Genomic DNA, 13,961 nt, shown 5'->3' on the forward strand with positions numbered 1-13,961 from the left:
TCATCTTTAGAAATTTTAAACAAGCCATGACTTAATTCATTTAGTTGATGGAAAAAGAACCCACGTCAAAGCCATACTCTTGTCACGTTCTTCCACTGGTGTTCTCATTTCGCATCACACATCATCACATCACATCACATCACATCACACCACATCATCACGTCACATCACATCACATCACATCACATCACATCACATCACATCACATCATCATGTCACATCACATCACACTGATCATCACATCACATCACGTCACATTGCATCACATCACATCACATCACATCACAGTCTTTGTTACGTTGCTTGTTGGCCTGTCAGTCTCCTGGCCTGTTAGCCCCTTGAGGGCAGGGAACATATGTTATTGTCTTTGTTATGCCTGTGTGTGGCATAGTGCCTGAAATTTACTGCATGGTTAATAAATATTTGTTGAGTAAAGAAATCACATTTTGTTTCCATACCAATACAATGAATAAATTCGTGTTGTGGGAAATTTCATTCCTAAATGCTGTAATAGATTTTTAAAGTTTTTAAAGCAAGCAAACAAAAACAAAAACAGGTAAAAAAAAAAAAACTGCCTTTAGTTTAACTCTACTCAAAAACGTACTGTACTGTTACAGACTGTGAAAATAATAATTCTTACAGATGATATTGATTGGGCTGCCAAGCATCTGTGTTCAGCATTCAACACTGGATGTTCCCAATAACCTCTGTGATAGGTATTGTACCCCAGTAGCCTATTGTGATATATATTGTGCTGAGTCACAGAGGCTGTGTAACTTGTTGTAGGTCACTGCACTTGTAAGAAGCAAAGCTGGAGCTGGAGCTCAGTCCTGCCCCAGACTGTGTCTAATATGTGTGCAGAAAAGGGTCCAAATATTTGTCACTTTAATCTGAAGCTTGAGATGACTAAATATAGAAGTACTTTGAAAATTTCATCAACCTTCTCAGGATAGCGCTCATGAAAATTAGTTTCTCTTTTTATTCCTTTTCCCTAATCTTATCCCACAATTAGATATTTAGCTCAGAGTCATTGAGACTAGAGATTTAAAAGCATGTTGTAGGTGACATCAGTGGAAACCTATGTAAACAGTGGAGTGAGAACATCTGAAAATTTATCCCTTCATAAAGGGAACAACAAAATGGTAAAAGTGGTCAGAATCAAGTTTTTGATAATTCTGGAAATTTAACCAAAGGCTTGCAGCAACCTGTGGGGCATTTACTCAAGAAAATTGGCTGACTTTCTCTAAGAATAGTGAGATTTGTGTGGGTTTCGTGTATTTAACTTGCCCTAGACAGTTCCTCCCTGGCAAGCTCAGTGGTAGCCTTAAAAATAGGCTTGGCAGCTTATGACAAGAGCCTCGGGTGATAACTGACGTCATAAATAAGAGTGTCAATTGTTAAATCAACAACAGGAGTCACTGTGCACTTACTCCCCATGTAGGATCTCTGTCCTTAATGTGTGGTACTATGTGAATTAATGGTATAACTAGTACTCAAACAATACTTTATACTTTGTGTTTCTGTGTGGGTGCGAACTGCTGAAATCTTTACTTAGTATATACTAAGTTGATCTTCTGTATATAAAGATAATTGAGAATGAATCTTGATGAAGAATGGGATGAGAAAGGGAATGGGAGATGGGATGACTGCAGGTGGGAGGGAGGTTATGGGGGGAAAAAGCCACTATAATCCAGAAGTTGTACATTGGAAATGTATATTTATTAAATAAAAGTTAAAAAAAAGAAACATCTGCTTTAGGAATAGACTGATGTCTTAGCAATATTTGGGTTTAGGTTTTTGGATTGTGGATTAATTTTATTTTTAATTTGTTGCTTCTCAAAATTTTTTAAAATTATGAGATGTATTACTTGCATACTCACAGTCATATGTAACCATGTGAATGTTGGATAATGTTTGAACTTTGTCTAAGTTATTTTGTCTACATTTGAACCAAATCAGGAATTATAATAAGAAAAGAGAAGTATGTGTAAAATGAGCAACAACAACAAAAAAAACCTCAAACTCTCCAAAAAAAAAATAGCCTGTATGCCCAGTATCAGAGAGAGTGAGGGAGAGGGATAGAGGGACAGAGGGACAGAGGGAGGGAAGGAGGGAGGGAGGGGGGGAGAGAGAGAGAGAGAGAGAGAGAATGAAAATGAATGGAGATGAGGGCCGGCGCCATGGCTCACTAGGCTAATCCTCCACCTAGCGGTGCCGGCACACCGGGTTCTAGTCCCGGTCGGGGCGCCGGATTCTGTCCCGGTTGCCCCTCTTCCAGGCCAGCTCTCTGCTGTGGCCAGGGAGTGCAGTGGAGGATGGCCCAGGTGCTTGGGCCCTGCACCCCATGAGAGACCAGGAAAAGCACCTGGCTCCTGGCTCCTGCCACCGGATCAGCGCGGTGCGCCGGCCACAGCGCGCTGGCCGCGGCGGCCATTGGAGGGTGAACCAACGGCAAAGGAAGACCTTTCTCTCTGTCTCTCTCTCTCTCACTGTCCACTCTGCCTGTAAAAAAAAAAAAAAAGAAAAAAGAAAATGAATGGAGATGAGCATGCAGAATGAAGCTGAGCTCCTCCAAAGTGCATCCCAGTGAGCTGTCAGAATCTTGGGCCATCTTCCACTGCTTTCCCAGGCCATAGCAGAGAGCTGGATTGGAAGTGGAGCATCCAGGTCTCAAACCGGCACCTATATGGGATGCTGGCGCTTCAGGCCAGGGCTTTAATCTGCTGTGCCACAGCACCAGCCGTGTCTCTGACTTTCAAATAAATGAATAAATCTTAAAGAAAAAAGTAAAAGAACAAAAAAACCCTAAAGCCAATGAAGAGAATACTTTAAGAGAAGCATACGGTGCAGAGGAAGAATTACCTTAAGAGAAAAGAAGACCTCTTGCTACACAGATGAGAATATGGTGCAGATGAAAAGATTATGAGAAGAAAAGTGTAATAGTTGCAGGAAGTGACAATGTGAAAACTTGTGAACCCTTACAAAACACCCCCAAAGGGCAGACCTGAGTTGTTCTCTTCATCTGTAAGGTTTATGCCTCTCTCTGAGTTTGGGGAGATGCTGTTTGGATTCCAGGACACACCACAGAGGGAGGACTGTGCCAGCAGTGTGCAAATGCAGGTGTATCCACAGCTTGCCTGAAGGAGGCTATGCCCATGGCTGACCTTCAGTGTACGACCACACCCAGCTCACCTACAGTGTCAACAGTGGGGCGAATATCTGAGGAGGGAGAAAGCCTGGACTCTCCTCCTAGTCACCCACAGTGCTTGTGAGTAACAGACGAGTGAGCATGTGGATGTGCTCTGTCTGGATAAGGGAGCCCCTCTCTACACTCTAGAGTCCTTCCACTACTAAACTATGAAACTTGTTTTGTGAGGACCAATGAAGTGACTAAAACAATTTTTAGAAAGAAGCCAATGAGTTAAGACTTAATGTACATGTGTGGGGAGCAACTGGGAGCAACTCGGACTAGACTAAGTTACTGGAATTAAGACTTATTCTATGCATCTGCTCTCCCACAATATGGCGCTGGGAGAGGAGCAAACAGCTTCTACCCAGCTGCCTTTCACCAACTTGACAAGCTGCAGGAGCTGCTCCTGATTGGAGGAGAGCAGCGTACTCGGCGTGTGGGTAGCAGAGTTGGGATTGGTGGAAGAGGACTATAAAGGAGGAGAGAGACAACATGCACCAGGAACATCTATCTGAAGGAACACCTGTGCAGCCCCCGAGAGAGCCGGCCGGCGGTGTGCCGCTCCCCCGCAGAAGTGGGGAAAGCGGCAGGGGGAAATGCCCTTCCACGGAGGTGGAAGGGACGGTAGCCAACCCGGGAAGAACCAGCAGCAAACCTGGGGAGGGCCGAGCAGACGAAAGAACAACGCAGGGTCCTGTGTCGTTCCTCCACGAAGAGGGGGAGCGACATAAATGAATGAAGCAGAAGAAATAAAGTATACTTAATGTTTAGAATTATCAATTACTGCTGATTTTCCATAATATATTTCATTTCTGATTTCACTGAAAGATTTGATGAGTATTACTATTCAAAGAATGTTATGTCACTGGTAAGCTCTTGGCATGTCTTTGAGGTAGATTTCATATTCACAATAGATTGATCCTACCACACTGCTGTTTTACACAGAGACTTCATTCAGAAGAATGTTTACTGGGCTGCATGTAGTACATGCAAAGTAAGGGTGAATGCAGATTTTGCTGAGCATGAGCCTAACCTAATTTGGGGAATCCCTTATAATGAAACATGCAGAATTATGAATATAAAAATTGCTCCAGCCCCTCCCAGGACCTTGGAAGGGGCACGTGCAAGCGTAAAGCCTTGAAGCTTAGGCTCCAGTTCATGATGAATCCAGCTCAGCTGGCACTCTTTTCTGGACTCTGTAATGCAGTGAACAGCATTGTTTTCACTTTAAAAACCCTCATCTTTGGTCATAAGATCACTGGTGTCTTCCTGGGGCAACGGGGATAGCAAAAGTTTCCTTGAAGCAGATTTGTCTAATAAAAGAATATGTCCCCAAATAAAGGAGACCCGCTCCCAACACACACTTGGTGTATTACAGCCATTGTGCCAATTTTTGAAGCAACCATGAGTTAGATATGTTCAGATCGCATGATAAGAGGATTAGTTTCCAATACCAGCTAGCTCTGGTTTTTGCATCACCATGAAGCAAATGCTTTTTTTCTTTGGCTTAAGATGGACACAGAAACTTGAGATAAATGAACTGGTGCCTCATGCACTGTGCGCCATCCCTAGCTCTGCTCCTACTTTTTCAGCTCATCTCTCTGGCCTTGCTGCACAGATGCTAGCATGGCTGTCACTCATTTTCCCATCAATGTCCAACTTCCCCCTGCTGGCATGAAAGTCTCTGGAGACAAAGCTTCTGTCCTGCTCCAGTTTGTACCCCCAGCACTTAATACAGCACCTGGCACTCGGTGGGCCTGGCACTCAGTGAATGTTCTTAAATGAATTCATTACTTTTCATCCACTGTGATTCCACAGATTTTCTCCCTGTGTTGTCTACAGAAAACTGTACTGGAACTCGGCCCCTTAGGAGGGATTCTAATGGAATGATATATGTTGAGGCCATTTTTACTGATGCTACCAAAACCACTTGGTGTTGGGGCTCCAGGAACCAGCTCCCGGTGTGTGGGTGAAGTAAAAACAGACTCTCAGTGTTCTTCCTCAAGATCTGCAGGCACTGTTGGTCCATCCCCAACACATCCTAAAACCTTCCCTCATAACCAGAATGAATTGTGTTTGGCTGGGATTCTGAACCACAGAACAGGTGGATAGTCTTTCAACATCAGGTTTAGTGGAGAATCTGTATCTTGAATCTAAAATTCCCTTGGGCCATTGAACATCACAGAATTGTTGAGTTGAAAGTGAATAAAACTCACTTTCTGTTGCAGCTTAGTCAGGACAAAATATGTGGGATTAGGCTAGAGCAGTGTATTTTCTTATTTTTTTAACACTACAGTTTAACATATATGCCACTTCTTCCTATTTCAAAAGTTATTAGTATCCACAGATAATTTATAAATTATAAATTGAGAGCTAAATACATTTTGGAAAAAGCTTATGATCTGGGTGGGTGATGGGGAGAGATGTGCCCTTTGGCTGGGTCCCAGGAATTATTTTTGCATTAGGATTTAAAAGCAGGTAACCCTGAGAAAGCACCAGAACCTTTTTCTCCCAGAGTACTTTGTGTTAGATTTTTGGAAAAAAAAAATGGAAATGAAGACCTTCTTTGCAGAGTTTATATACAGGGCTTAATACCCAGATAAGCATAACTATATACCATTTTTATACACAAATGGTTTTTAAATATGTATTCATCATCTATTGCACTTACACATTGTGCAAAAACTGCATTCCATGCCACGCCTGAAATGTCCCAAAGCTCAGTTCTGTCAGTAAATTGCAACCAAGATTTCTACAAAAAAAGACACGAGTGAAAGAGAATGAAGAAGAAAAAAAGAAATATTTTCAGAATACTCTTCTTTCAGGAGTGATTCTAATTTTTATAGATGAAACAATACTTCCACATTTTATCTACACACTAAAGAATTTACTGGTACTGGAAGATTTGGTTTCTGAATTATACTTGCACATTTACATTAAATTTCATCATATTATTTTCATATTACATGACATACTTGTACTGTGTGATCTTTACTTCTCTGGAACAGAGTTGCACAACTTGAATGCTATTGACATTTTGGACTCGATAATGCTTTTCTTGTGGAGGTTTGTCCTGTACATAGTAAGTGGCTTAACAGCAGGCTGGGCTTAGCTCACGCAGTGTCAGCAGCACGTGCAGGGCTGCAAGCTGTTACCTGAATGCAAAATCATGTTGGCTGAGAAGCCCTGCTCTGTGGGATTCACTCTGACTTTTGTACCTGATAGTATTTTTGCTAGAGAGGAAAAGGACCTGTTACAGAATTTTAGCAACCTTCTACTACAAATGTAAAGTAGAATCTTAACCCTATTTCAAGGTGAACAGTGAAGATTTATTAAAATTCCAAATGTGATGAAATTGTAACTTACATAGACTGCAAAAAAGGGAGTGACTCAAATGCACGTCTTTCGATAAACTCTATTTTATTGCAGGATAAATCTCTAGGAAAAGGAAAACATTGCCTTGGTTAGCTATTACCTATATAGTCAGTGGGGATAATAAAATTTGCATTTGATAATGTTGGATATGCAGTTTTTACCTAAACTGTAAAGCTTTGGACTTGTATTTGACCCTCTGGAGATACTACCCCTTCTTACAACCTCTCCTAATAGTCTCACTGTTAGAACCTTCATCAATGACATACACAACTATAGATCTTGATAGATTGTGGTGGTAAACTTTCCTGAGTGCAGAATTGATTAGATGAACTTTCATAGTCTTCATCCATTTGAAACAAGGAGCAAAGCTGTCATCTCCATTTTTGATGTCTAATATTCCAAAGAATACTCACATTTTCACATCTTTCCTGGTTTAGTCCTAGTTTTCTAACTTCATTCAATACCAGAAAAAAAGATGCCCTTTTGAATCATTTGAAATGAAATTGGTTCTCTAATTAATTCATTATTTTGAACTGATTCAGAATTACACTTTCTGTCATACTAAAGGAAATTTATTTGTTGCTTGTTGCTTGATAGTCCATGAAAGCCATGATAGAACCGTCAGAAAACAGCACGACACTGGATTCCCACTTGAAAACACTCTTGGTGGTAGAGGACTCTTACTTCCACTGATTACAATTTGACCCTCACTTTTCACCTGCAACTCATCTGTTGGTGGCTCCATCTCTAGAATCTCCTTCTCTCACCTGTCCCACGCGCAGTCACCAGTGGGACTTGCCCTAAGTGACTCTCCGAGGCCAACATCACTAGGTGCTTACAGAAGAGGCAGATTCTCAGCCCTGTTCTAGACCGACTCAGGCAGTTACTGTGGGGGTAGGGTTCAGAGCCCCAGGTAACTGTGGTGCAAGCTCAAGTCTGTTTTAGAGCACTGCTGTGACAGCATGGTTCCCCGTGGTGACTCTTGCTCAGCATTCAAAGGCCTGGAAGACCTGGCTTCACCCTCCAGCTTTCCCTGCATCTCTGTGCCTCAGAAGCTTCCATGTTTTCCCTTTCTCCCACGATATTCTCTCCAAGACGTCTGATGATGCCCACTGCCCCCTTGGAAGTCCTGTTCAACTGGCATTGCTCCCTGGTTCCATCGTCCCTGACCCAGCCCAAAGTCTTCTCCCTCGTCTGGACTCTATATCCATTTCTTTTGATATCGTTACTTGTGCCTTCCATTTCCCCAGAGCATAAACTTCTTGAAAGCATGGATTTGGCCTTGCTCATCTACATTGCCCACTATGTTTAAAACTGACTCATGGAAATAGACTCAGGTGTTTATTAAATGAAGGAATGGTTGAGTAGGTAGAAGAAGGAAAAGTGAATTTTTAAAAAGCAGTGTGGTTTTATTATTCCCTGGTCCCTCTGCAGCACTCTGTCAGCTACATAGTGCTTATTGGGTATTGGTTTGAGCTTGTGTATTTGTTTCCCCTGCAAGATTGTGAGCTCTTGGGAAGGTGGGATCCTGTCTTACTCATTTATGTGTCTCCAGTACTAGGCAAAGTGTTTGGCTTTCTCTTTCAGCTTTAGACAATTGATTGGCATTTTGAAAATGAAGTGAATACATACACTAGCATAAACTAATTAGGCTACAAAGGATTTTCCAGCAGAAACAATGAAGGGCCTATTCTACCAGCAGTAGTCTCATTTGTTTTTCTCCAAACCATGTTTGCAAGGTTCCGGAGCCCAGATGGGAAAGGTGCTCAAGAGGAACCATGCAGATGTGGTTGTCCCCGTATGGCCTAGAAGTTCTGATCATCATTCAAAGGAGTGTTGTGAGTATCACATGCTATGTTCCTTAAGCCTTGTACTTTTGAGACAAGAATCTATTTGCTGAAGAGGCCCAGTAATTAGCCTAATAAGGATTAATGATGTACACTTCCCAATACTATGTAGCTATTGTTTTAATTATCTATTTCCAACATGGGTATAATAGTTCCTTAACGGAAATCATTAATGCCAAATCTGTTCTCTTGGTAGCTTAGTATTCTTGATAATATTGTTTATATAATTTACCTGTTTAGCAAGTCACTTAATGGCTAAAGGTTAACTTATTCAAGATTAGATCATCTAACAACTTTCAGTTGATGGCATTCAAATTAATGTTGTTGGTTTATGTTTTCTTCCCTTTGTTGTATTAAACCAACTTGTTCAAACCTTGTTTGTAAAGGCCAGATGATAAATGTTTGAGACTTGGTCGGCCACATATTGTCTCTGTTGTATTTTCTTGTTTCTTTGTTTCTCTTTACAGTCCTTTATAAATATAAAACTCATTCTTAACTTAGGACCTGTATGAAGACAGACCTTGGATCCAATTTCATCCATTGCTTGTAAATTAAATACAAATATAATCCGCGGCTCACTAGGCTAATCCTCCGCCTTGCGGCGCCGGCACACCGGGTTCTAGTCCTGGCCTGGGCGCCGGATTCTGTCCTGGTTGCCCCTCCTCCAGGCCATCTCTGCTGTGGCCAGGGAGTGCAGTGGAGGATGGCCCAGCTACTTGAGCCCTGCACCCCATGGGAGACCAGGAGAAGCACCTGGCTCCTGCCATCGGATCAGCGCGGTGCTCCGGCCGCAGCGCACTGGCCGCGGCGGCCATTGGAGGGTGAACCAATGGCAAAGGAAGACCTTGCTCTCTGTCTCTGTCTCTCTCTCTCACTGTCCACTCTGCCTGTCAAAAAAAAAAAAAACCACAAAGCACATAGTAGGTATTCCATGTTAGAGATATGAGACCCTACAGTGTAGACTTCCAGAAGAAACCTTGGAGATTATCCAGCTGGGACCCATATTTGTTTTCTAGATAATGTAACTAAAATCTCATAAATAAGTATGATTAACTGACTTACAAGTGTTGGAGGGACAGCAGGCCTTCAAATGAGTCCTTATGTAATTCAGTCAAGTCATTTTCACTGAGGATTCTGGAAAATGAAAGAGGTACTTCTGAATCAAAATGACAACTGCAGCTGTTTGCTTCATAGGACTAACTCTGTATGTAGAGGAAACTTTGGTAATGGTGCTGTTTAAATACCCAGATTCTAATTTACTTCTAGGGTGGCAATGTCTGTTGTATTTTAATTTAAACCATTTTTCCCACTCTCCCTTTTTTGTCCATCTCTATACACCTATCCGTCCTTCCCACCAAATCATAAATGTAATGTCTGCTCTGTAGGTCACAATGTCCCTGTTAGAACCTAACACTGGGAGGCACCAAGATTGGCAGAACTGCCATTTCCTTCTGTTTTTTCCCCAAGCCCTACTACCGAAGCCCCATGTTTGAGGTATGCCGGGGCTACAAGTTAAGGTTGACCAGGGAGGCAGTAATGATGGCTGAGTATTTAAATCCCTGCCATCTATGTAGGAGAACAAGACTGAGTTTGAGGTTCCTGAGTTTGACTGACCCAGTCTCACCACTACAGGCATCTGGGGAGTGAACAGTGTATGATAGCATGCTGCCTTTGCCTCTCAAATAAGAAAAATTAAATTTTCTTCCCCTTCCCTTTATCCCTTAGCCTTTCCAACTCCCGTCTTCACTCTTCAGAGGAAACTAGTGTTATTTACTTTTGTGTCAGATGACTCTGATTTTTCCTTTTTCCAAAGATTTATTTATTTATTTGAAAGTCAGAGTTACACACAGAGAGAAGGAGAGGGGAGAAGGGAGAGGGGAGAGGGGAGAGGAAGGTCTTCCATCCGCTGGTTCACTCCCCAATTGGCCACAAAGGCTGGAGCTGTGCTAATGAGGAGCCAGGAGCTTCCTCCAGGTCTTCCCATGTGGGTGCAGGGGCCCAAGGACTTGGGCCATCTTCCACTGCTTTCCCAGGCCATAGCAAAGAGCTGGATCGGAAGTGGAGCAGCTGAGACTCGAACCGGCACCCATATGGGATGCTGGCACTGTGGGTGGTGGCTTTACCTACTATGCCACAGTGCCAGCCCTGACTTTGATTTTTCTTACAAGTTTGGGACATCTTTAAATGAAGCATAACCAAAATATATACAAACTGCGTGTATTGTATTTAAGAAACATCATAAATTAAAAGTCACAACTGCCTGATTCTAGCATTTTCCCATCAGAAATGAGATAGTAGGCTAAGGGGAAACTTTTATCTTTTTTAAAAAAGATTTTATTTATTTGTTTCAGAGTTATAATTACAGATGGAGAGAAGGAGAGACAGAAAGGTCTTCTCTCCACTGGTTCACTCCTCAAATGGCTGCAATGGCTGTAGCTGGGCCAATTGGAAGCCAGGAGCCAGGATCCATGAGCCTCTTTGGGGTCTCCTACATGGGTGCACAGACCTAAGTGCTTGGGCCATCCTCTACTGCATTCTCAGGCCATAGCAGAGAGTTGGATTTAAAGTGGAGCAGCTGGGACTAGAACTGGTGCCCGTACAGGATACCAGCGCCGCAAGTAGCAGCTTAGCCCACTGCACTACTGCAGCACTGCACAGGCCCTGGGAAAATTTATCTTAAAGTGATCATAACCCTTCTCCTTTGTCTGTTATATGTCTTGTTTGTATTCAGAAATAATTTATGATGTCTGTACAAGTTGTCCCAGTGATATAACACGCAAACTGTCGTGAAAAATGTCAATTAATTCCTTTTTTTTATTATGTTACACTCAGCACTTCAAAATTTCTAGTTCACTGGCCTAGGTGACATGATAGATTTTTATTTTTAGTTAATTACTTTGAATGTTAAGTATTCTCCCCCCAAATTGGGAGTCTAAACTGATTCCTTTCAAAAATCAGTAAGGAAAAGATAATTCAACAAATGGACAGTGGACAAAACCTCAACAAAACATAGATGTTCAATAAGTATATAAAGACATTTAAATTTATGAGTAATCAGAGAAATCCAGATTCAGCTGGGAACCCTTTTATTTGCCAGTCACATTAGCAAAAAGACAAAGAGCATCCCGAGGTGAAAAGGTGAAGGGAAGAGTCAGTGTTGGGGCATAGCAGGCTAAGCCGTCACTTGAGAAGCGTAAATTCCATATTGGAGAGCCTGGTTAAAGTCTTGGGCCCTCTGCTTCTGAGCCAGATGCCTGCTAGTGCACCTAGGAGGCAGCAGATGATGGCCCAAGTGCTTGATTCCTCATCATCCCTGTGGGAGACCCAGAATCAAGTATTAGATCTTAGCTTTGGCCTGGCCCAGCCATGGCTGTTTTGGGCATTTGGGGAATAAAGCAGTGGATGGAAGATTCTCTCTTTCTCTCACTCTCTCATTTGCTCTCGCTCCATCTCCCCCTCCCCCCACTCCCATAGTTCAAGTAAACAAATACATCTTTTTAAAAAGGATGAAGGGAAATGAATGTTCTTATATTCTGTTAGCTGGAGTGTAAGTAAGTGTGCACAGCTTTTCTGAGGGCAATTAAAATTTCCTATTTCCATAGTCTTCATCCATTTTCATTCTCTTTTTTTTTTGAGATTTATTTATTTATTTGAAAGTCAAGTTACACACAGAGAGAAGGAGAGGCAGAGAGAGAGAGAGAGAGAGAGGCAGAGAGAGAGAGAGAGGTCTTCAATCCACTGGCTCACTCCCCAGTTGGCCACAATGGCCAGAGCTGTGCTGATCCGAAGCCAGGAGCCAGGAGCCAGGAGCTTCTTCAAGGTCTCCCACATGGGTGCGGGGTCCCAAGCACTTGGGCCATCTTCCACTGCTTTCCCAGGCCATATCAGAGATCTGGATCAGAAGTGGAGCAGCCAGGACTCAAACCAGCGCCCATATGGGATGCTGGCATGGCTGGTGGAGGCTTTTCCCACTATGCCGCAATGCTAGCTGCCCCATTTTCTTTCTAGACTTCTATTTTGCAAAATGCTTGTCCATGTTCACAAGTGTGCACAAGGATTTTCCTTGCAGCAATACATGAGAAGTGGACATAATCGAAAATCCATCAATAGAGGGATTATTAAGTAAACTGTGAAATGGCCATCCATACTATAGAATATCATGCAGGAGTTAAATGAATAGGGTAACTGACTGAGTACTAGGAGGGAAAGAAATCCAGAAGAAACCATGAAGTGAAAGAACCAAGTTGCAGGATGTTACTATTTAGGTTAAAAAAAGAAAGAAACCACACAACACAACTATTATGCTCTATGTAAATATGTTTGTAGGTAATTTTTTGGAAGGATATATGCCAAACTCAGAGCAGTAATTATTACCTCATAGGTAGGGAGTTAGGACACAATGAAGGTCTTCACTATCCCTATCACTTTTTATCTACTAAGAATGTAATGGTATTACTGATAAAATGCAAATAAATAGAAGTAGTTTCTTATTTCAAATTCTGTGCCTTGTTAAAACAACCATAGAATTATAATCAACAGATGTTGATTGTGACATGGAGAGGGAATACTTTTTCTGACATACTGACCTCAAAATAGTAGAACAAGAAAGCTCTTACAATGCAGTTAGTTTTGTGTATTCATGTTTGGGAGCGTGTACTCACAGTGTCTCAGCCCAGCGGTATGCTTTCCATACATTTTCATCAATGAAAGAAATCGAGTTTCCTTGGAAATTTCTGTAAAGGAACACAGTTCACATCCTTGAATGGGTTGGAAAAGAATGAACAGAATGAGGAAAAAAATCATGGCACCCTCATGGGGGAGTATTGAAATACAGAAATATTATCAGCTTTCTAATAAATACCAGTGCTTTTATGTTCCATAGCTCTCTGCTTCCCAGTTTGCTCACTCAATAAATAATGAGGGGCCACTGACATAAACAATGAAGCATCCTCTCAGAAGCTTAACTTCGTCTCTGTCCAGTCTCTTTGACAGTAAAGACAGTCAATCACTTTGAATATTAAGTATTTTCACCAAAATAACTCAGGTGTCTACACTGACTTCTATAAATCAGTGAGAAAAGGATAAATTATTCAAGAAAAAATGGGCAAAATGTATTGTCACCATAAGAATAATGAAAACCTATGCAGGTATACTAGTGCTTTGGCCAAGCGCCCTCTGCTGAAATCTTTCCAAGTACTGAATGGATACAGACAATTTAAAATCAGAGGGACTAAAGTGCTGATGTGGAAAGCCTTTTGGAATACAGCATAGGGTAAAAGTGCCGATCACTGAGCCAGGAGCCAAGCATTACCTCCATAGGAAAAAAAAAAAGAGAGGAGGTTGGAAGGAAAGACGCACACCTGGGTTACAGGTAATAGAGTGAGGACCAGGGGATGATGAGGGTGTGTGGGGGTTCATACTTTCACATTTTATCCTACATTCTGTGCACTTTTTAAAAAGTGGAAAGGTGCTCATAATCGATACTTGTTTACAAGAAGCTGTTAAATGACTTATATTTAGCTTCAACTTTGAATTGCTGTGAGTGCTTA

At 41.9% G+C, this 13,961-nt stretch overlaps 1 protein-coding gene across 1 annotated transcript in view; it reads right to left on the bottom strand.

Moving 5' to 3' along the window:
* LOC127485870 (leucine-rich repeat-containing protein 37A3) overlaps window positions 1-13,961 on the bottom strand; it is a 30,508-nt gene that overhangs the window by 13,459 nt on the left and 3,088 nt on the right. The window contains 4 exon segments of the mRNA XM_070067802.1: window positions 5,862-5,942; window positions 6,557-6,628; window positions 9,475-9,546; window positions 13,074-13,145. Coding sequence (XP_069923903.1) covers window positions 5,862-5,942; window positions 6,557-6,628; window positions 9,475-9,546; window positions 13,074-13,145 — 297 coding nt within the window.

The sequence above is a fragment of the Oryctolagus cuniculus genome, unplaced genomic scaffold (assembly GCF_964237555.1).
Source record: "Oryctolagus cuniculus unplaced genomic scaffold, mOryCun1.1 SCAFFOLD_177, whole genome shotgun sequence".
Taxonomy (NCBI): Eukaryota; Metazoa; Chordata; class Mammalia; order Lagomorpha; family Leporidae; genus Oryctolagus; species Oryctolagus cuniculus.